This window comes from Cydia strobilella, chromosome 10 (genome assembly GCF_947568885.1).
Source record: "Cydia strobilella chromosome 10, ilCydStro3.1, whole genome shotgun sequence".
In the NCBI taxonomy this organism is placed as follows: Eukaryota; Metazoa; Arthropoda; class Insecta; order Lepidoptera; family Tortricidae; genus Cydia; species Cydia strobilella.
Genome location: NC_086050.1, coordinates 11,579,645 through 11,604,012, shown reverse-complemented (window position 1 = coordinate 11,604,012; position 24,368 = coordinate 11,579,645). Strand labels below are relative to the sequence as shown.

The 24,368-nt window shown below is 37.4% G+C and overlaps 1 protein-coding gene across 1 annotated transcript; it reads right to left on the bottom strand.

Annotated features, from left to right (window-relative positions):
- Positions 1-3,453: 3,453 nt before the first annotated feature.
- Positions 3,454-20,863, bottom strand: LOC134744611 (hexokinase type 2). Its single transcript, XM_063678484.1, has 10 exons — positions 20,687-20,863; positions 19,242-19,404; positions 18,981-19,162; positions 18,722-18,895; positions 17,663-17,762; positions 16,830-17,019; positions 16,539-16,744; positions 11,836-12,062; positions 3,743-4,926; positions 3,454-3,614 (listed from the first exon to the last, which is right to left on the bottom strand). Exons 1-9 carry the CDS (start codon positions 20,714-20,716, stop codon positions 4,837-4,839), a joined length of 1,362 nt encoding a protein of 453 aa, XP_063534554.1. The 5' UTR covers positions 20,717-20,863; the 3' UTR covers positions 3,454-3,614; positions 3,743-4,836.
- Positions 20,864-24,368: the final 3,505 nt, after the last annotated feature.

Sequence of the window (24,368 nt, the reverse complement as noted above, 5' to 3'; positions counted from 1 at the left end):
TTAGTTTAAATAAGATAATAAAGTACCTATGATATATGATTGTATGTTTTGTTTGCTTGTAGTTTGAAATTAATTTACTTATGGTTTGATGCAAGGCCTCGATTGATTACGTTATGTTAATTCTCGTCGATCAACGAGTTTTTTGTAGGTATAGATAGGTAGGTATCTATTTAACTTTATAGGCACCTTATAGGAGATTAGGTTGGAAATGTTTGGCTTAAAAAGTACGATCGTTAGGAGTAAGTTATTCATCAGCGTCGGATATTCAGAGAATGTTAAGTGGACCCTACAATTAAAAAGACTGCTCCCATTAAAAAGACTGACGATTCGGAAGTGACGCAAGTTTGTAGAGATTTTTTGAAGATGCAAAAAAAAAACCGCCATCTTGAAATACTCGAGCGTGTCAAATTATTATACAGAAGGTTCCGATTGGTGTCCCAGTTCGGACAGTTGTGTTAAACCTAAATTTGACGATAATGTGGAGCAGCTTCTTTTTTCTGACGGTTTAATTTTTTTTAAATTTTTTAAGGTAATTTCTATAATTCTTGTCGAATATTTTTTTATTTAGATACTTTTTAGTGCGTAAAAAATTGCGTCGAATGCCGTAAAGTAGATCAAAATCAAACGACGCGTTTAAGAGATCTGACTTTTTCCTCTTAATTTTAGGGATAAAATACCCGTCTTTACGTGTAAATTTTTTTTTAGTTTTTATTTTAAGGTCATTCTACTTTTTACTGCAGGTTTTTGTGTTCCCAGAAGAAAGTATTTGATTTTTGTATTTGTAAATTATGTAATTTTTTTTAATTACGGGGATTTTTTTTCCAGTAGTTACCAGTGGGAAAAAAAACCCAATAGCTACCACTGGTAAGAACTTGGTGGTAACTAGTGGGAATAACCCGATTTTTATATCCATGCCAAATTGCAGCTTTTTAGCACTAGATCACGGAGTAAAGCCGCGGACGGACGGACAGACGAACATGGCGAAACTATAACTGTCGGGTTACCTACCCTACTTACCGTAACACTGTTGGGTGGCGTTGCGGCGTTGGTGGCGTGTTTTTAATGCCGACTTTATTATGTGTGTGGATTGTAATCGTAACTATATCCATACTAGATGTTTATTAAATTACCCGTGCCCCGAGCCTACTTATTGCCTACTACGCTCAACCTACGTTATGTTATTAGTATAGTCTTGCTTGAGGCTTGAGCGACCTTGTCGGTAATTTAGCTTCCGGTGGTCAATAGCAAAACAACATCTGAACATTTTATAGATTTTTATGCAAAATGAATTTGTTATAGTAAAACATCGAACTTTTTGGTGCAAAAAAGTCACATTTTATAAGACTACGAAATGTATTTTCTGTATATGTATATCATAGAATTCATACGCAAATGCATCTACTTCGCTTGTCCGAACCCCGACCAAGCGTCGAGGTTGACCGTCGCTCTTGACAGTCCACGCGCGTCAGTTGTTGCAGCCGGACGTCCGTGAAAACTTGAAAAATGCTTCGTTCCGTGATAATTAACTGCAACAGCCCAAAAATTGCGACCACCCAAAGGCAAGGACATATTTCCTATCACAGGTAAGTAATTTTAAAAATATATTATGCGTAAATTCTGTATGAAAAAGTCGGCACGCTTAGTTTCAATACAAATCGTGATATTTGCGTCATCTAGCATATTAAATCTGTGGTATACATATATCAACGCCGCATGGCAAACGGGCAATTTGCAGACGGGCAGACGAATGGCGGTGATCGGAGTGGCCACGAAGGCCCGGGGTTCGGAATAAATGAAAGATGGTCCGTAAATTTATATAAATTTATTCTTGAAATAAGTAACATTGCTCACAGCTCTCACACAAAAAAGAACTATCTACATTCATTATCTCTTTCACATAAATTAATTCATTTTTTTTTCATTTCATGATATTTAATAGGTATATATAGATATCTATCTATTCATAATTATAATTTACAAGATGTGTAATGAAGCAATAACCATATCGGGCGCCAGGCCTTACAAACAAAAATCTACACCTATTTACATACAACGGATCCATGATTATTGTCTCTTAATAACAGATGTGATATGTGTGTACGTTTCTGCTGTTTGGGTTAGATTTTCGATGAATTTATACGACTATACTGAACCTAGGAGCTTCAAAAGCCCTATGGAATGTAGAACTAGCCGTTTCACGCGGACACGATGTAGCGTTGTAACTCATTAAAATTACACAAAATACTGCTCAACGAGTCATGATTCAAATGAATCGAATGTACCTATACTAAAATTACACTGGTTTATTTGTGCATTCTTCGGGTTGTTGGCTTAATTTTAACGTGTAAATAAGAATTTGCAAACTTAAAACCGTTTTCTTGTTTGGAGCTTTGAGCAAATCATATACATGATGAATTATAGGTACTTACCTACAACAATAATTTCACTCGATTAAACTCAGTATTATTTTTAGTCTGCTAAATAATTAACAGACTTTTACTCTTATCTATTTAGTATGCGCTGAGTAGATACCAAATATCTTAAAAGAAGTACTTAATTCTAAATAATTTAAAATAACAACTGCGTTACATAGCATGCAACAAACTTATACTGACAATACGCATACATATTACATATTTAAAAATGCACCTATTGAAAACTAGGAACTACTAATGATGTTATGGATTAAGAGGGCGTAAGTACGTGACGGTAGTAATTAAGTAACTAAATATTGACCAAATATACATTAAAAAAAAAAACAGATTTTTGCACAATTTTTGCCTTTTGTAATCTTTAAACAATGATATGTCATTGTTTTTGTAGATTTTATTCAGTAACTATGTCAAACATATCACCAAAAATTAAGACGTTTTAGATAACAAAGACTAACGAAAAATCTTTATAACATATTTCTAGCTCTATCACAGTTAAATATCAATAAACTAAAGTTATATTAATGCATTGTTTTCTACCTGGGATTAAATCTGTCATTTTTGGATCATTTTATAAAATCTCCTGACAGTAAGTGATCAATAAACAAATACGAACTATGTAATCGAAATTGCAAACTACCTTGTATTGTGTTATACCATAGAGTAACTTATACTAGAGCGGTACTGTCATAGTAAATTTTGTAACCCCAGTAAATTCACTGCCATCTGTCGACACACTTTAAAACTAAAAATGAAGATTTAAAAAAATACGTTAAAATGTATTTAAATATGGATAATTTTTTATTTATTTGCATTAATTATTTTTATATGATGTTGACCCATGTTCTTTCACTGGTATGCGTTAAAATTATAAATAACAAACGAAACAGTCAACGCCCTCTATACGAGTGTAGGCCAAAACTAGTGGCGCCATCTGATCGAGAGTCAAATTTTCGTGATTTTCGAGGCACGTTTTTTCCTTAGACTGTATCCATCTATTACGGAGTTATATCTATCTTTGGTTATACTTAGAACCTACCTAATTGGATGCCAGTTGATAGACAAATGAGAGTGATTGCTTGTGGTGTCCTATAAATGGAATGATCAACAACAATGGCTCACTATACGCTTACAATATCCGCAGAGACGTAACTGAGATTCTCGTGTATTATTTCATACAGTCTGCAGCAGAAGTTGCTAAGCGGGCGAGGTGTTAAAAATTACCTTGACACGCTCTTATTCTCTTAACAATAAAGTCGCGTCAAGATCATTTTGAACACCTTACCCGCTTAGCAACTTCTGATGCTGACTGTACAATGTTACCTATAATTCCTCTAAATAACTTCTTATGGCATCACAATGCGTAAGTCTTGGACTTAGGGTAGCATGTGCTAAATATTCGTTTTTTTTGTGTTTAATTATTTGTATAAAAATACTTGAATAAATATGGTATCAACAGATAGTTTGCTTTTCGTATGTGATGTTCTGTATAAGACTAATCATATATTTAACAATAGTTTCTTACTCAAACTTCAACATCGTTATAAAATACAAGAGCTTTTTCTCCGTTAAAGTACATTTTTATCTACTTATTGCTAATAAAAGGAAATATCGCTGATGGTTGGGCCAGGTCTCTGCACTGCTGGCTACGAAACTGCAAATGAATGCAGAGCGCGCAGACCGACACTAAGATCAATATTATTACAAGTGTAAAAAACCAGGACAAGCTCAGTAAATAAATGGTGAAACGAAATTCAAGACTCAAGAAGATGTAGCAACAGATAACTTAATCCTGGTTTGTGACTAGACTACTTACCAATATAAGTACAATAAAATCTTTTGGACATCGATATAAAAGTTTTTAAGTTAGGATCTTAGTGTCCATCTAAAAAGTACTTTTGGGACATAGAGTAGAACACATAAACTGAAGACTTTCCAAAATATCACCGGAATCTATCTTTTCATCTACTGACCCATATACATTTGCATACATTAAAATGCTCCGACCACTAGAGGCGATTTCCCTAAGATATATTTGAGACCAATAACATGTATTAAATCTATCTAACCGTCGCCAGACCGGACAAACGCAGTCGCGTCTTTGGTGCGCTACTTTAGGGTTATAATACTCTACATTATCCTAATTATGTAACCCGAACGTATGGGAAAATAAAGCTGATTTAGGACCGTTAAAACCGTCCCACAAAAAAACTGAGATGTCCAGCATCTAGTCCGGGCTGTTTCCATCAGATCGAAATAAATACTTTGGTCACAACTGTTAAACATTTTAGAAGCCGAAATCTTTGGGAAAGCCTCACTCGAGCTACGGCCTAACCTAGAAAACGTCGTGCGATCCCAGTCACGTTGGTGGTGAAGGTACAGTGGGACGGAGAGGGTCAGCCGCTTACGCGGCCTTTTGGATCTCGCGGCACGCCACCGCCGCCACCAGCGCCGCCCCGCGCCCGCTACCGTCCTCTGACAGCATGAGGTCGAACTGGAAACGAAAACAAATCGTAATTAAATAACCGCTAATAAACAAAAATAACTGATATGATAATAATTATTTTTTTAGAGCGGCTAGAGGTTAAACAACAAATTGAGTATCGGTTGCACGTTGCACTAGCACTACGCATCATAATTCACGAATTGCATACAAGCAGCAAATGAAATGCGATGTCATTGACCTGTTTTGGTTTGGTGCACCTGGCCTGGCCCTAAGTCTTTCAGTAGCAAGATATAATATTATGTAGATTTCTTAATTTTGGAAGGAAAAGTTTACAAAACTGCAGTGAGACCAGCCTTTTTGTATGGGTCGGAATGCTGGGCTGTAAATAAATCTCATGAGCAACTCCTGCATGTCAATGAGATGAAAATGTTTAGCCGGGCAGGGAGTGTCACGAGACTAGACCGGATAAGGAACAATTACGTCCGCGGAAGATTCAAACTAGCCCCAATTAGAGAAAAACTCCTTGAAACCCGACTGATATGGTACGGCCACATTCAAAGAAGAGGAACAGACCATGCCGTCAATATTGCATTGAACCTTCTGGAACAACCGAGAGGAAGAGGAAGACCAAAATTCACATGGTGGTCCAATATTAGAACCGACAGGTTCTTTAACCTGTACATAGTAGAAGAGACAACCCAGAGTCGACTACTCTGGCGCAAAATGACAAAGAGACCCGACCCCAACGTAGGTGGGATAAGGGAAGGAAGGATCAGAAGGAAGGAACCTACCGAAAATCGTTTGGTCGGACCAAGAAATACAGTAGCGGCAAAAAATCAATCATACTGTTATTTATTACAAGCATTCATTTGAAAATTCGTGAAACTAGACTTTAAATCATGTAAACAATTATTGTACCTATCTGATGATAGGTACAATAATTGTAAGACACACTCAAATGCAAATCTTACCAACAATAAAATCTAGATGGTTCGATTTTCCGCCCTCGTAAGCCTTTGTTTTGAAAATTACATCGCATCATTACTTTAAAATTAATATCCACCAGGCTATCGCGACAACTCGGGCAAATTAATCATTTTAATAAGTTTTTGGCAAAAATTTCATTACGTTTCTTTCGACAGGCAACTAAAAAGATTGAGACAATTCTAAAAACCTTAAACATAATAAAATTAGATTGCGGTGTTTTATCACAGAGTTCCTATGGTCACCTCCTGTCTCCATCATCAGATCAGCTCGAAGGTAATAATATCGGGTCGGGTGATAAGGCCATAATATAGCATTGTCACCCGACTTACATATGTCTGCAAATTTTCAGCTTCATCGGAAACCGGAAAGGGGGTCAAATTTTGCAAGTTAAATTTGACCCCCTTTCCGGTTTCCGATGAAGCTGAAAATTTGCAGACATATGTAAGTCGGGTGACAATGCTATATTATGGCCTTATCACCCGACCCGATATTATTACCTTATACAAACACAGTTACATAACTACATACATATTTACTTACATCGTTATATTGCAAGATTTGCAAGAAATAAAAGCTTGTAAAAATGAACCCTAGTTTGGTCAAATTGTCGTTTTCATACCGCCCCTAATCAGGGGGGTGTCACTGCGCAGTTTAGGTATATTTGGCCGGCGCACCGCCCGTGGGCTGCCGCTAGGGCATGCTCCCGGGAATTCCCGGTTCTTGAATTCCGGGGAATTTTGTAGTCTCAAAAAAACCGGTACTGAAGACCCGGAACCGGGAATTCCCGGTTCTTTTTGAAATATTCGATTTATTTATTATTTCAATTTGTTTCTGTCCGTTTTGCGATAATAACGCATTTAGTATTTAATGAATTCGCAATGTTGCATCTGCAAAGATCAACATGACTGTATTGCGAGCGTAAAACATCTTCCTTTTCTAACTCATACCAGAATTTATCCTATTTTATTCATTCGCACCTGGTGACCGAGAGATAAGATAACGACTCGTGCCATTTCGCCGCATGCATGGCATTATTTTTTGCAATTGTTTTAGTTGGGCAGAAACATTCATGTTAAACGGTCGTTCGTTTGTGTTTTATGGAATCGTGAATGGTTACGACTTACGGATTACGACGAAAAAGGCATACGATAGAGTCCCCCGTAAGGTTCTGTGGTGGTCTATGAGAGAGAAAGGAATGCCAGAGAAGTATGTGCGGCTTGTTCAGAAGATGTATGATAGAGCCAGTACCTACTCACGTCAGGTCTGAAGCTGGAGTAACCGACAAGTTCAATGTGGCGGTAGGTTTAATTTTACACATTACAGTGCGCAGTTAAGTGTAAACATTAAACTGTTAATTTATACATTAGGTACTATGTTTTAAATATCATCATTATCCAACAACCGACATTTCCGTACGCGTAATACAAATATTGAAGATTTACTATAGATGTCACGAGAGTGACGAGAGCCTATGACTACCAACGCTCCTATTTATCTAATAAGATATATTAATTTACAATCACCAAATTTTTGTTAAAAGTTACCGCATCACGATGATCTATTCGATTTATTCAATTGAAGTCATAGGAATTGACGTATATGAGCAGGTATTATGGTATTAATATTATCGTGTTTCTATAGCCGCTCCTAGGGATGAAAATTCCGGAAAAAATCAAATGTAGTTTTCGGGAATTTTACAAAATTTCGTTCTTTTCGGTTTTTTTCCAGTTCTATTCAGAAAAATTTAATACGTCACACACAATGCCACTGATGAGCAGGGACCGGACAACCCTTTCTGCGATAAAACCCTTTCAATGGGCGACACTTAAACACGGCTAACACATTGAAAGACTTTCCCTTTTGAACTGCAAGCCCATTCATACCCTTACCTTTGACTAACCCTTACCGAAAAGCTAACCAAAAATAAGGCTAGCTCTTAATAAGGGTTACCCTTATCTTTAAGCGCTTTTTATAAAGGTTTCCCTTTGCGTGAAAGAGACAGGATTAGTATATATCTACGGTAGTGTATGAAAAGGAAAGAAAATACGTGCCTAGTCAAAGAACGCCGCCGTCGCCGCCGACGATCGCTCGGATTCGAAGTAATGTGTGCTTTATGAACAAGGTAGACGACTTAAATTAGCACGCTTATATGCTAAAAGGGAAGCCCTTTATAAGGCTAACCCTTATAAGCAATTTGCAAGGTGTTGGTGAGCGGATGATAAGGGTTTTGTAAGGGTATTTGGGCTACCGATTACTAGATAGATATAAGGGTTTTTAAAAGCAAAAGAAAGGGTTTTGTCTGGCAAAGGGTATGGTTAGTTAAGCCTTATGCAATACCCTTATAAAACCCCGATAAGGGATAGCGGGCCGGTCCCTGCTGATGAGTGATGACAGTGTCAATGCCCATAATCCATAAACAAACACATTAGACATGCAACCTTAACCTACCTGTTTAAATTCCTAATTAAGTATATTGAAAAATACATTAGACTATATACCAAGATTGGTAAGAGAAGCCGTTGAAATTCACAAATACAAAAATTTTAATCGTGAAGATGGGTTTAAACTGTCAAATGTGTGGAATCCTGTGATTTGTTTGTGTAAAAAACCAGTGATATCCGAATCAAACACGCGTAGTGACACCGTGAGTGTAGTGTGTTTGGACAGACCAACGAGTGTGAACGCGACCGGACCAACAAGTGTGAATGCGACCGTTGGTAACGTTGAAAGTGAACGCAGCCGACGCGCAAGAATGAGGGTAGACAGAGCGCTGTCTACACAACTTTGACACCCACCCGCTATCTTCAGTCACCCGTGAACATGATGCATGTAACTGCGTCGAAATATCGGGAGCTCACAAATAATACAAAAGGTAATCACGGTCTATATCCCGGTCAATATAAGTCTAGTGAAAAATACATTGTTTTTTTTTTCCAAAGAAACTTGAAAAAAACGAGTCGTTTTGAAATTTTCCCGGTTTTTTCAACGCTAGTCGCTCCATCTACTTCTGTGTAGCCCTTAGGTTGCACATTTTTTGTGGGAATTAAAATCAATCCAAGGACTTGGTTGCGATTGCGCAGGCTTTTTAACTGCGTAGGTAGTTTAATGTATTATTAAATTTCAAATTCCGTTTTACTTTAAATATGAGTGAAGATGCAGGGTGATTTTCTTAATAGTAGCTGGGACATTGCATTACGCTGAAAACAGCTGATGAGCTGCTTTCAAAACAATTACCGTGCAGAAATAGATGCAAAACGAATGAAACGTAATGCGTTAGCAAAATCATTTAGGTGGGACATCGAGCTTGAGAAGTTCTTTTTTAATATACTACGTCGGTGGCAAACAAGCATACGGCCCGCCTGATGGTAAGCGGTCACCATAGCCCATGGACGCCTGCAACTCCAGAGGTGTTACATACGCGTTGCCGACCCTAACACCCCGCACCCTCGTTGAGCTCTGGCAACCTTACTAACCGGCAGGGACACAACTTTATGAGTACGGTCTAGCGTTATTTGGCTGCGGTTTAATTCAAATTTAGATATATCAGTGTGACTTCTAAGTATAACATTTCGTCAGCGCACATCGCGTCACAAAGGTCGAGCGGTCACAACAACGCCTTCTTTTTACTGATAAAAATTGTTTGCGATATTTGAGTGATGTAAGCTTTATTTGTCGGGCATAGTCCGCCTTCGGAACGGGTTTATCACAAATATCACAATTCGATAAACTTGTTATTGACGAGGGGGCTCGTCTTGGTCACTTCGGCGGACTAGTGATATCGAGGAAGGTCCAAAGGCCGCTATCAGAGTAATTGCGCGGATTTATTAGTTATATTCTAATGAGTGCATGATGGGTAGTGTAGTGTAGAGTGTAGATTAAGTTGTTTACTAAGGAGTGGTTCAAGCGTCCAAGGGTTCCGTACATTACACAATACACAACACACATACACAATATAAAATATATGTATATATATGTATTTATGGGTATATATTTGTGTTTATATGGATATGTATTGTATATATATGTTTATTTTATATTCTAGATTACAGGTTTTAATTATTTACGTTTGTAATAATTGAACCATAATTTACTTTCTGTTCATAGTGTTCGTTTGTCTATCTTGATCTGTTTATTGTTTCATTCTCAATTGCTCAAAGGTTGACTGGAAGAGATCCCTTATAGGGATAAGTCCGCCTTTGTACATTGTATATATTTATGTTCTTTTATTGTGTTTGTAATCTGTCTTATGTACAATAAAGTGTTTACATACATTACATACATACATACATACAATTTAAATAATGTATTTTTTATGTGGAAATGTCTTTGAAAAACCCGTAGGGGTCGGATCAAAAACTAAGTAATTAAGTCCGACTCACGCTTGATTGCACATTTCCGGTTCCATTCAGGTTTTCCGGTGATCTATAGGTAAAGATCTTCTTTGTGTATTTTTTTCAAAATTTTTGACCCAGTAGTTTCGGAGATAAAGGGGGTGGAATAGTCATTTTTTGCCTATTTTCTTGAATAACTTCTAATCTGTGTATCTTAAAATTATAAAAAATATATATTTGAGATTCCCACAATGAGCTCTTTCATTTGATATGTAACACGATATAGTTTGACAAAATTTATATAAGTGGCCCTCGTGTTTAAAATTAATTTGTTTACGTTACATGTCTATCTTTGGGTCACAAACTTACATATGTGTGCCAAATTTCAACTTAATTGGTCCAGTAGTTTTGGAGAAAATAGGCTGTGACAGACGGACAGACAGACAGACAGACGCACGAGTGATTCTATAAGAGTTCCGTTTTTTCCTTTTGAGGTACGGAACCCTAAAAGTTAAATATTGAACAAAAGACAATTTAATAAGGTATTAATTAGCTCGTCAAACTTAAACAAAAAACTATGCTTATGCTGAGAAACACCTCATAAATTCTCTCAGAAGACGCTGTTCTAAAAGTGTTAGAAGAGATGTAAAAGGCGAAAACTTGAATTCGCCCTTTTATTTTAAATACGATTCTATCTAGTATCTATATGTATTAAATTTTATATAATACTATCTACAGATTACTATAAAAAAATGCACTGCTTAAAAATTAGGACAAAATATGCCAAAAAATGCAAAATATGCTGCCACTTTTTTTCCTAGCCACACTTTATTGGGGTAACTCAATTAGATACTTATAAAATATATTTGTTTCGCAAAAGAAAAGTGCAGCTATTTTCCTCATTTATAAGGAAATTAGCTGTAAAATCTGTAAGGACGAAATCTACCAGATGGTTTTATTTATCGTCGCTTCCGATTAAGCGTGACTATAGTTAATTGTCGCTCAATTTGCAAAAAAAAGTAGATAGGAAAATTACTATTCACTACCAGGTTTAAACTACCTATAGATAAAACTAGTAGGTCATATTATAAGCGTTTTTTTTCCCACACTAAGTTATTTTTCCTTAATAAACATGTCATGTTACCTACTGGGTTTACGCATTAGCACATACAACCGATTAGAGTAGGGTTGCTTAGGTTATCATTTAATTGGCCCATTAGTTTATCATTTGCAGAAGTCTTCATTATATATCGAACTGATAAAACATAGAAGGCAATGGATCTTTGGTGTTAGGTATATTATAATTATAGCAAGACGAAGGGCGCGATGTAATCGACAATTCTTAGCAAATAATTATAATTGTTAAATTTAATGTCTATTTACTTGTGTTAAGGCCGATAGGAAAAACACACAGATAATAGTAAAGTAGGTACTTAATGGAAAGACTGTACAAAACTTTGCGACACTTGCAGACATAGCCCCCGGAAAAATTAATCCAGACATTAGGCTGGGGCCGCAGAGGCTGTACTAAGGCTTCGGTTGGATGGAGCATAAAGGTTGCCACGCCGTGGCAAATGAGAATTCTAATAGGCTCTTTGATCGGGGATAACAAGCAATGCTTATAAGTGGTTTTCCTCACCTGTAGCCCGGGCCGAATCAGCTGTGCGATCTTCTCGCACATGATCGCGTGGAAGTGCGGATGGAACCTGTAGACGGAGCCGTCGATGCCGACGGTGACGCGCGGCTCGCCCATTTTGTTGATGAGGACCGCGAGCCCGGCCGACACGAGGTGCGCGGCCCGCTTCGAGACGCATTCGCACACGTGTCGCACAGCCGCCATGTCAGCCTCTGTCGCATGGGACAACCCTGGAATTAGAGCACACGATATTGTAGATGATGCTGTTGAAAGCGAACATGGGCAGATACCTACACTCGAAGGTCGATAAAGAGCCGTTTTTTGTTTGACCATATTACGGCCAATGTCAGACGGCAAGTACTCGTCAGTTTCGTACATCGGTTTATCTTGACGTTTCGTGCTTTAGAAAATTAAAGTAAATCACTAATAGTCAGGATACACTAGTTCTGGTTGGTCTTGGATGGATGGAAATAACGTGGAGAAAACGTTTTCCTACATGCAAGTTTCCAATGCCTTACGAAGAATATTAATCGTGATTGATAGTTTTTTTTACATAAATTGGACAATTGTTATACATTACAATGAGTTTAATGACACTAACCGAAAGTCTAGACTTCACAATAGAACTGCTTGTGAACAACACAAGGTTATATCTTATGGACACTTCACGTAGTCCATTCAGAATACTGCCTCGGTAGTAGTTGGTAAAGGTAGACCATGCTTTTTAAACTTGTCAAACGAGAAACTAAGAAAATGTTAATAAACCTAAAACTGCGCGAACTTGCGTCACCCACTTCGTTAAGAGCATAGATGGGCATTTTTTTTCGAATAACGAATAAGAATAACAAAATTATTCGCGAATGACGAAAAATTGTCGGATGGTTATTCTTATTTGAATAAATTATTCGTGGAATGAATAATTCGTCAAATGAATTGCCACGAATAATTGTTTATTGAACTTTATTGGAATACCATTATTAACTTTTCTCGGTTTAGAAAGATTTGGCAACTGTGATGTGCAATGCACTGCAACTGAATAGTTACTGATAAATATAAATTAAGCGTGGTGACTTGGTGAGTACTTGTGAGATGCGCTCTGAAGCAAACAACTGATAAGAAAATTTGGTTTTCTCACTCTTTCGCTGTATATAGCTCTCTCTTTCTAGGCCAGGCTAGAAAGTTACTTACTTTGTGTGTGACTAACTCATTTTTCACCACACCAGCCGGTAAAGGCTCTCTTGATTGTTCAAAAACTGATGAGAAAGTTGCATTTTATCCACCTGTGTGGCAAAGTAATCTGATGCAAATTTTGAGTTGTTACCTTATGTTGGCTGGTAGAATTGACTTTCAAATGATGATTTTGAATGATAAATATTTAATAACATTCATTTGGATTTGTTTTGGTTTGATTTTGTTTGATATTTTACAGTTAGTATTTTTCTTGCGTTGGTGTGGTGAAAAATGTTGTGTTTCACTCGGTGGCAAAATTTGTTTAACCTTCGTGCCTTGAAACCCTCGCAACGCTCGTTGTTGAGGCCTAGGCTCCTTTCTAAATATACTGCAGGGATGCCTAGTGGATCTTCAATGAATTTTAAATTATTTACAGATTTATTTTACGTTTAGGACTGAATTACAGTACAACTTTATCGCTCAATGTAGTTTCGAAGATTGCCGTTGGCTGCTGTCGGCGGACGTTATATAGTCCCCCGACGATTGCCGATGTTCGAATTTCGGACGCAGTCGGCCGTCCGTGACGTCACTTCGGGTGCGTTTCGAACACTCGAGGTTCAATTTTGGAATCTTTCTCTTGCTCGGGTATCAAGTATCAATATTAGCACGAGCGGATAAACAACAACTTTCCTCCCTTGTAAAACAAAACAAATAACCATTTCACGCTAATCCTTTGTTTATTATACTACCTTATCCTTTAACCCTTAACAATAATTAATGTGTCAGAACAAATATACAGTAAAAACGAGTCATATTTAACATGTTATTATTTGTGTTGTTTATTTAAATGGAATAAGCCAAAAAGCTTAAATATTTTTCGTTGATTTATTCGAATGAAATAACGAATAAATCATTCGTCATTTGAAAAGCGGTTAATTAATATAAATCATTCGTGATTTTCGTGAATAAAAAAACCCTGATGCCCATCTCTGGTTAAAAGTTACTAATGACTACAAGGACGTTCTGTTAGCTGTATTGACCTGTATCAATTAGTGCCAGTTGCACCATCCGCACTTGATACACAGAGTAATCGCGGCGGTTACTATGAAACTTTTCATACAATAAAATTTAGCGACCACTTTAACGATGACAAACAGTTTGGTGCAACCGACCCTTAGTGTTCCCTTCAAACAAACGGGTGTTTAATGTTGGCGGCGTATTTACACACGTAAAAAAATTGGATAGAGGTTTTGTAATGTATTGTTTAGAACCGCGGCACGCCGTGATCTGATGCTGATAGTGATATATAATATTTTGCTAGGTTCATGCCTCATGCACAGTGCACAGCATACATAGTTGTAGGTAATTATACTAATTATAGATAAATCAAAAACAGATTCGCATAACATAAATAACAACCGGAACCTTTTCTGCGATTAATTCATATATTTAGTGTTATCAAATCAAAGTTATTTTTTTACTACCTACAGTTTTAATTACACCCACCTACACCTACCTACAGTTAGTTTTGTTTTATTATCATTTGTTACTAACAACTATAAAGTCTCTTCTTCGAAATAAAGATATTTTATTTTATTTATTATTATTATTAATGCGTAGGCAATAAAGATTCGTTGTTTTAGAGGTAAAGAGATAAGCACTGATTATTTTATCAGCTTTAGTGTCGTCAGTCGGCAGGGATTTAATCTTCCCTAATATACAAACCCAAGTATGTCATCACTTCATCAGATTGTTTTTGTTTATCCAAACGAGCTTTAAGTAAAATTGTTTTAAGTAAAAAACCCTACAGCTCTCATTCCATCTTATCCCTGAAAAATCTTTCAGACAACTCATACGACGTATTTACATGACCAGAACTTCAGATCGTGCCAACGAATTATATAGTCATTAGTTACACAGGTATACTCGTATAGATACACACAAAAAAGATTAAGTACACTCCCTTTTTTATCCGCCGGGTTTCGTTAAAATTTACCCTCAAATATTAGATAAACTTGTTGATGTTTATGTTCTACATCCATTTTGATTTATGTCGAGTCACTCACTATATATTACGAATCCAACGCGAAGTCAACCTACAGGCAGTAAAACAGTTATCACGAAGTTTTTGTTCGTAGATATAGATAGATACTGTTAACGAATTACGTCACAAAAAAAAACTATTTACGCCACCAACTTTAGCTTACGGGGACAGTAACCTTTGTTTTTAGCGATACTCGTGGAATATTTAAGTTTACACATTGTTTTAGGGTTCCTTACCAAAAAGGTACAAAAGGAACCCTTATGGTGCGACTCTGTCCGCCTGTCTGTCTGTCACATTGCTAAATATCTCGAGAACTACTGAAGCTATCGATTTGAAATTTGGATAGTTATAAACAGCGCTAACCTTAACACATTAGAAGTGTATTTTTTATTAAGTATAAAAAATGCCCAATATAAATAGGGGGCAAAAAGTCAGTAGTTACTAGGTCGAGTAGGATATCATTTGTTTGTTTTTCATAGTGAAAAAAAAAAGACATGAAGGACAATGTGAAAAAATACCACCCCCCACCCCCTTTTATCTCCGAAGTTTACTAACGAAAATTTTAGAAATTTTTACATAATAATAACAATAAAACTTTTTTTTTAATTATCAAAAAACATTTTCTAATTTAATTTGCAATTTAAGCCCAGTTCCGGGTGTTTGTTATACTTGAAATGTCTATAAGATTACACTTAAAATACCTTATTTCAAATAAAACAAAAATTGTTGAAATCGGTTCACATGATAAAGAATTAAGTATCCTTGAAAAACCAACATACATACAGGTCGCGCAAATTAGTTAGCTAATTTGCCGATAAATGGCGCTGTACACAATTACGCTTAGTATACTTCTGGTCACGTCTTTCGTGATTCTATTTGCATAAGAAAATTGAAAGTTTGTACGAAACCCTCGGTGCGCGAGTTAAACGAACTCGCACTTGACCGTTTTTTTTGTTATATAATATTAGTTGTTCATTGCTTTCGTTCGTCTTGTGTATAACCTACGGCCTGACTAATAATGTGATGTAACGAATAGTCCGCAGGTAGCTTATGTAACCCTATAACATGTGTACCTACCGATGCCTAGCAGTTTTTATCATAGATAATTTCAACACTATAAAAAGACCAGTCATCCATCACAACGCGACCACTTGCCGCTAACCAACTGACGATACAAAATTATTTGCCATAAAATTAATCAAAGACAATGACATGATACCGTGTTCCCTGTGTTGTAATTTTTCTAGTGCCTCTATAAATATACAACCGAACTCACGTGCCCCATATTAATAGCGAATATTAAACGAAAACAGATCAATTGTATCGAGATTGTCTCTGATGAATGTGATGTCATAGTAAAGTAATATCATTCCCTTTGACTGTTGGTTGCGCACATTTTGGTTCGTACGCGGATAGTGCAAATAGTAACAATATAAATTTGTGACTCAAGCCCGTTTGCAAAAGCTACAGTTGGTAGTTGGTCATAACTTACCCAATTCCTCAAGCACTTCCATGCAGCTCGTGAAATCTCCTGGTTTGTCAGACTCAATTTCAGAAACGTATTTAGTGTAGAAGCTGCCTCGTTGGAAGAAAAGATCCGAGCCGCGACCTCCAAAGAGTAGACCCATCCGCGTAAATTTCACGAGCGCAAGACGGACAAGTTCTCCCAGATACATGCCAGATATCATCTTCTCCTGACTGAAACGGAACAATAAATAAATCAGTACACATTACAGGGAACGGTATCTCGTTGTATTCAAAACTGTACGTGTTACCGACTCACATTTGTTTGCTTGGGTTAACGGAATGTTGGTCGATTTCGCGGTCGAACTCTGTGCGTACAAAGTCAAGTGCTCCATCATCTCCAAATGCTCCCCACTCTGTGTTTACAACCATGTCTTGTTTGCTCAAGCCTCCTTCAAATGTCTCACAGGCTTCCGTCTTCTCAACATAGCACGCGTTGCTGCCGGTACCTAACATATATATTAGGCATTATAACATTTGCAGTAAGATACCCATTCATCAAAAAGCGTTAATGACACAGTAGCAAATAAAAACTCGTCTAAATAATGCAAAATCATGCCAGTCTGTACTTTGATCGTTGTTAAGTCTCACGAATAATACAGAGCCGTTTTCCCACACAGTTGTCGTTAATAACTAAAGTAACTGAGGCGTATATTGAAGTTTAATATTTAGCATTAGGTACTACAAGCTCATTAGAAGAGTCATTAGTCTGTATTTTTCATTTATGAAAATTCTGGCCTGTTTTACGCTTGACTAACTCATTGTCATTCATAATAATATTGCTCACTGGATTTAATTTAGAATTAGGTTTAATTTAACATGCTTATGCATTCCCATTATGGTCAGGCAATTCATGCTTTAAAAATATTAATAATGTCATGTATGTTATATGAGTTAGAAGTAGACAGCCAGAAGACTCTAACTAAACACACGTCGTCGTTTGATTATGATTGAAGATGACGGTGAATTGACGTTACTGACGTCATACATCATTTGATCTCGATGTGTGTGAAGTTGTAGACTCAAGCTCATTAGACACATAAAACAACAGGAAAGCACACCACCACACGCCAATAAACAAGGTAAACCTACCAACGATGAGTCCTATTTTGCAGTTGTGGTTTTTCCACGCGCAAGACATCAATGTACCCGTGGTGTCATTCAGAATAGCGCATATGTCAATCTGTACGTCCTACAAGAGTGAGAACACATGCGTTTAGGAATAGATATGAAAAATTATTCCAGTTGGAGTTGAGTTGGATGCAGAGCTGTGGATCGACCTCATGTTGAGGATGATTTTAGGGGCTTTCGAGTTTATTTATAGCAACTCAGTCGTCAGTTCGATCACAAAAGAACAATTTATGAAATGAATCACAAAAAAAAACTTTTTGTACATTTCAATTTAAAAAGTGGATTACTACAATTATCTAATGTAAAATTTTGTTAAACAATTGAATTGGACTTCATCAATTGGAGAAACCGAAAACATAAAAAGCTGCATTCTAATTAGAACGAAACAGGCTATGTGCATGAAACTAAAAGAAACGGTAGGAAGGATTTCTTCTGTTGAAAAGAAAACTTGAACAAATATCTTGGTTATTTTGTGTGCAGTCCATTGATTAAATATTAATCAATAGAATTAAACAGAAACAAATGATCGACCATAGGTACTGAGTTGTCATAAGTTGTCTAGAAAGCCTCTACTGGGCTCTCATTTCGGTTGCCAGATTCATGCGTTACATCGAGAGCTGGTATCATCGTCAACTCACCAATTATCAAGCCTATTTTGCAATGGCGTTCCTTATATGCACATGACATAAGAGTGCCGGTGGCATCGTTAAGGATGCCCATCACAGATAATGAAAGGTCCTGTAAAATTACTTCTTATGTACATTTCGTCGCAATGATGTGGGCTAGGAAGACTGCAATTTGCAAGAAACTATAAATGTTACTACAACAGCCTCTGAAGATTTTGGAGGGCACAGAGGAAACTTGCAACTTTCTGGAGAAAAGGTATCATTCTTATACCTATGTCATGCCATAGCATCAATGAGGAGAACTGCACAAGATTGTTTTCAATTGTGTGATACTGAGGGTTTTCTCTAAAGGTTAACTAAAAGAAGTGATATGATGAAGATATTTGACACTTACTCCACGTCTCGCGATGGCGTCTTTTAATCCCTGGACGACATCTGTGCCGACAACGCCAGAGCAAGAGAATCCTTTGGTCCATCGTTGTAAAATGCCTTTCGTGAGACCAAGTTGTTTTAGCGGGAAACTGAATGTGAATCCGAGCGCCAAACGTTCTTCATACACTCCGTGTTCCTAACAACAACCCAGCATTTAAATTAAGAAATATTTTTTTTATTGTGTAAATACATTTTTTTATGTCAATCTAAATGTTTTATACCTTCATAAAATTGGCTAAGCACTCTGCTATGTGATCGAACAGAGCTATTCCAGTACCAGTCATGATGTGTTGAGGTATAGCATAAATTTTGGACTGCATGTCGAAGTGATTATCACCTAAATTTATTATTAATACTCTGAAGTTGGTTCCACCCAAATCTAACGCCAAAAATTTACCGCGTTCTGAAAATAAAGAAATATAAGTCTTTGTCTTCTAGCCTACGAAACTACATTGGTTTTATTGGAATGGAAGAAAGTTTACCTTTTCCATTGGGTAAGTCTTGAATGTAAGTGATCCAGCACTTGACGATGGAGGATTCATGCGTATCACTGCCGAGACCTTTCTCAATGGCGCTGTGGAGGCGCACCATGACCTCCCGTAGCTGCTTGTCGGACCACTGGAAGATCTCGCATTCCTCGCGGATCTGCAAGGAAGAGAAAACCTTGTTTAGGATCATATCCCACTGCCCGGTCCGTGATATGAACGAGAGGGTATATGCAATAAGGGCAATAACCCATAATGCCCATAAGGGGAATTCCCCATATACTTAGATAATATTTAATCATTCTGTGGGATATCCAGGTCGGCGCAGGGCTATTGGGTGCTATACATACACCTTCATTTTTTTTAACCAAAATGCAATTCGTAATCTGACTAAGACCTTTACGGCGTTATCTCTTCATTAAAAAATTTGCAGGTTGATAAAATATAAGCCTGAAAAGTAATTGGTTATTAGTGTTTTATAACCTCTGAGACAGGATTACCCACCTCCGGTTTTGAAAGTCAATCACAATATAAAAATTTACGATATTGAAATATCATGTGGAGAACGTAACGTAAACTTGGACTTGAGATTGCCGTCTTTGAATACTTTGAATACGACCTAAGCGGCTGCACGTGTAACGCTGCGTCTTACGTAAGCGAACAACTCGCGAATGCGAAGCGAAGCGGCGGGCCCACCACGGCGTTCGCTTTTGCAACGAGATCGCCCAAGTAGGACACTTCTATAGGTATCAAAGGATTGATTCACCCCGCGCCGCATCGCTTCGCGTTCGCGTGTTGTTCTCCTACGTAGTACGCTGCGTTATTTGCACTTGTTGGAGCTGTGGGGCTGCACGATTGTAAATATTATTTGCGTATTTAAATAAGTTGTGATAACATGCGATGAGCAAAGCATACACTTTTACTGGCTTTTTTATTATAATAAAGTCAGCCATCACATTCTTATGCTAATTAATGGTTATGCCGGGATAGAAATCATGTAAAAGGATAATGGTTTTCCTTTAGTACGGAAAAGGAAAATATTTATGTCCTTATTTTACATGCAACAATACACCATGCGTCATAACATAGCACTCATTGCTTCAGTAGATTAGGTAACGAGTTGGTTGTTGTTCATGAAATTCGTGAAAATATAAAACTTTTAATCACAATATATTCATAAGTTGAATTGGGAATACTATACTTATTTTGCTGAATTAAAAATATAAGAGATTTTGCATAATCCTTCGCTGTAACTGGATTGCATTACGCGCGGATGTAAAACGAACGAGCAAGATAGGAGACTCGTTATTTATCGTGAACAAGTTCCACAAGGTCAAAGCGGTCATTATAACTACTGTTACTTTCCAATTCAAACCAAAGTTGCCGGCTAGTATTATTAAATTTAAAATAAATACACATATAATAAAACAGAGGACACTTACCTGGGGTAGATTATTGATAGCCATGCCCATTTTGATTGGTTATGTAGTATTTCTATTCTTATACTAAATACACTGCGAGTGTTTGTGTTCTGTGTATAAGCTGGCACAACACACACTCTGCGCACGACACGTCCGACTACGCGCGCAACGAATTGAGGAATACTGCTGGTGGCCGTCGAACGCGATCTATTCAATAACGCGCTCTTTTCATTCATACGTAAGTCATGACGAATTACTGCTTTCTCACTCTACTGTGCCGAAACCCCGCGCAAAAGAACAGCTCAACCTGATTTTATAAACATGTCAGCGAATCCGATTAAAATTCAAATCATTTTAAATGATTTTGCGACTAACACTTGTCTTTGAGGTACCCTGTAACTTATTTTTTATGGGATTTAGCATTTTTATCCCTTTGTGTAACGGATATGTTTATCGCATGAACCCAGACGAGCCTCTCTGTGTTTGCTTCTGATTGGTCGGCGCGTGGGCTCGCTCAGGGCGTCATACACATTCCTCGACCTCTATTTATAATTGCGTTAGTATGGGTGCAGTTATCGCTAAAGGCCTTCGCAAACCGACGGAGCTCGGAGCGCAGCGCAGAAACACATTAAAATAATCAATGTACATTCTTCCCTATTTCAATAACATTCAGGTATAAATTTGAATGCTCTGAGACCGAGCTCGGAGCATCACGGAGGATTGTTACTCCGCGGCATCGAAGAGCACGTTAGAGGATACCGCGGCGGTAGGCGCCGGCATGCCGCGGCCTCCCCCGGTATGCGCCGGCATGCCGCGGCATCCCCCGGCATGCGCCGAAGTGCTCCCTGGTAGATTTTACCTCGTTGTCCTCCTCCTAAATCCTCCATGGGGGATCTGCGCTGCGCTCCGCCGGTTGTCGCAGGCCTTTAAACTTCAACATGCGAGGCTGGTCGTTGTAGACGATGGTGTACAGTTATTTTGTAACATCTCTGGAATCGGAATGTCGAATTCCTGCTCGTTTAATGGTTAGGTACATCAGTGGTAGGCCTTTTATGTGCTAGTGACTAAAATAAATAATGATTTTGAACTGAATTCATTCAAATCAATTGGCTGCCGGTTATGCTACTTATGCTATTTATTTTGGTTTCCATGCAAAGTTGAGTTGTTTTTGTATGTAAGTTGTTATTGTAATTAAGATGTACCGGGATGTTATTGCAAATGGATCTTTCAGTGTAATCAGAATGAACTTTATTTTTTATTTATTACTATTGCACTAGGTACCTATCCAGTCAAATAAATTCGATAAGATAATAATTAACTTTTGGTTGTTGAATGTCTGCCAATAGTGCCAAGTAGCTATTGTTCAAAGTTATGGTATGGGGTGAATAAACTAAAAATTTAAGAGATTGAAGGAGAATATTTTAGCGCGTTTCTAATGGACAAAAATCTAATAATAAACGAACTTATGTTTGCTTTGCTCAGACGTCAGGATGAACGCACGCTGGACCGTTTCTTGGCATAGTCCGTTGTTTATTTTAGATACCACCTCGTGACGACGCCGCCGCGCCGTTCTGACAATGCACGCAACTGAATACACAGTCAATGGTAGCGTTACATCTTATTCAATTTTATAAAAAATTTATTACATATTACATTTTATTCAATTTAATGCTGTCAGCGAAACTGCTTTACTCGAATTTCTATTGAGGATTAACCCGAAATTAAAGTACTTGAATTGGCCATACCATATTGATGATTTTTAGGGTTCCGTACCTCAAAAGGAAAAAACGGAACCCTTATAGGATCACTCGTGCGTCTGTCTGTCTGTCCGTCTGTCACAGCCTATTTTCTCCGAAACTACTGAACCAATTAAGTTGAAATTTGGTATACATATGTAAGTTTGTGACCCAAAGATGGACATGTAACGTAAACAAATAAAATTTAAACATGGGGACCACTGGTTACACTGGACAAAGGTTAGCTGGAAGAGATCCCTTAAGGGGATAAGTTCGCCTTTTTGCACATTTACGGTATCCTCTCTGTGTTATGTACTTGTTTTGTGCAATAAAGTGTTTACTACTACTGCTACTACTACCACTTTTGGGGGGTAAATGAGAAAAATAAAAAATAAAGTTTCTCAAACTATCGTGTTAAATGAAATAGCTCATTGTGAGAAACTCAAATATATTTTCTTTATAATTTTAGGATAAACAGTTTAGAAGTTATTCAAGAAAATATACAAAAAATGACCATCCCCCCCCCCCCCTTTATCTCCGAAACTTAGACCCAGTCTAAAATTTTGAAAAAAAAATACACAAAATAGTTCTTTACCTATAGATTACAGGAAAACCTATTAGAAATGTGTAGTCAAGCGTGAGTCGGACTTAATTACTTAGTTTTTGATCCAACCCTACGGGTTTTTTCAAGACATTTCAATTACATTTCACATAAAAAATACATTGTTTAAATTGTGTAATGTACGGAACCCTTGGAACGCGAGTCCGACTCGTACTTGGCCGGTTTTTATTCGGAGCTTTGATTCAATTTAATGCCCAATATACGCATGGAGGCAGAGGCGACCTGAAGGGTCATTGCGCTGGTTCTCTTTCAATCATACAAGTTGCCAACTTTGGTAGGTACCTATACGAAAAAAATTTTTATTGCTTAATATAGAAATTTTAACTACCAGCCATACGTTGCGTAGTGACTTTATAGGTCATACTGGGCAACTTTTATTATAGGACCAATGCCGAAATCGCGCAAAAAATTTGGCTGTCCCATGTCCCATAGAAATCAGCGGCATCAGCATCACATCAGCCGGAATGTATGAAATTTTACGCAATTTTATTGTTTGTTAGCAATTCAGTCAAATTGACGAGAACTAGAGCTATAGGGTTATAGGGTTTACATTTTCATTTATAAAAACAAGTTTTCTAAAATATAACGAGTCGACACGACATTAAATAAATCATTAATTCGCCAGGATATAAAACTGCGCTCAGACTAAGTAGGAATGCGGCTCCTTTTTAGAGTTCAGTACCCAAAGGGGAAAAACGGGACCCTATTACCAATTACTAAGACTCCGCTGTCCGTCTGTCTTTCACCAGGCTGTATCTTATGAACCGTGATAGCTAGACAGTTGAAATTTTCTCAGATGATGAATTTCTGTTGCCGCTATAACAACAAATATTAAAAACAGAATAAAATAAATATATAAATGGGTCTCCCATACAACTGATACAACAAACGTGTTTTTTTTGGACGTTTTTTGCGTAATGGTACGGAACCCTTCGTGCGCGAGTCCGACTCCCACTTGGCCGGTTTTTATGACCGATGAGAATGTAATTACTAAAATGAATCTAGTTAAATACCTAGTTACATATTGATACACAATAACTGGGGTGCAGAATTATAAAAGTAATTGATATATTCTTACAAATTTTGCATCAGCTGATATAAATCCACCTGTAAACTTGTTGATATTGAATCTTTATTATTCAGACACAGGTGTGGTTTTAGGGTTCCGTACCCAAATGGTAAAAACGGGACCCTTTACTAAGACTCCACTGTCCGTCTGTCTGTCTGTCACCAACTCACCAGGCTGTACCTCATAAACCGTGATAGACAGTTGAAATTTTCACAGATGATGTATTTCTGTTGCCACTATAACAACAAATACTAAAAACAATAGATAATGGTACGG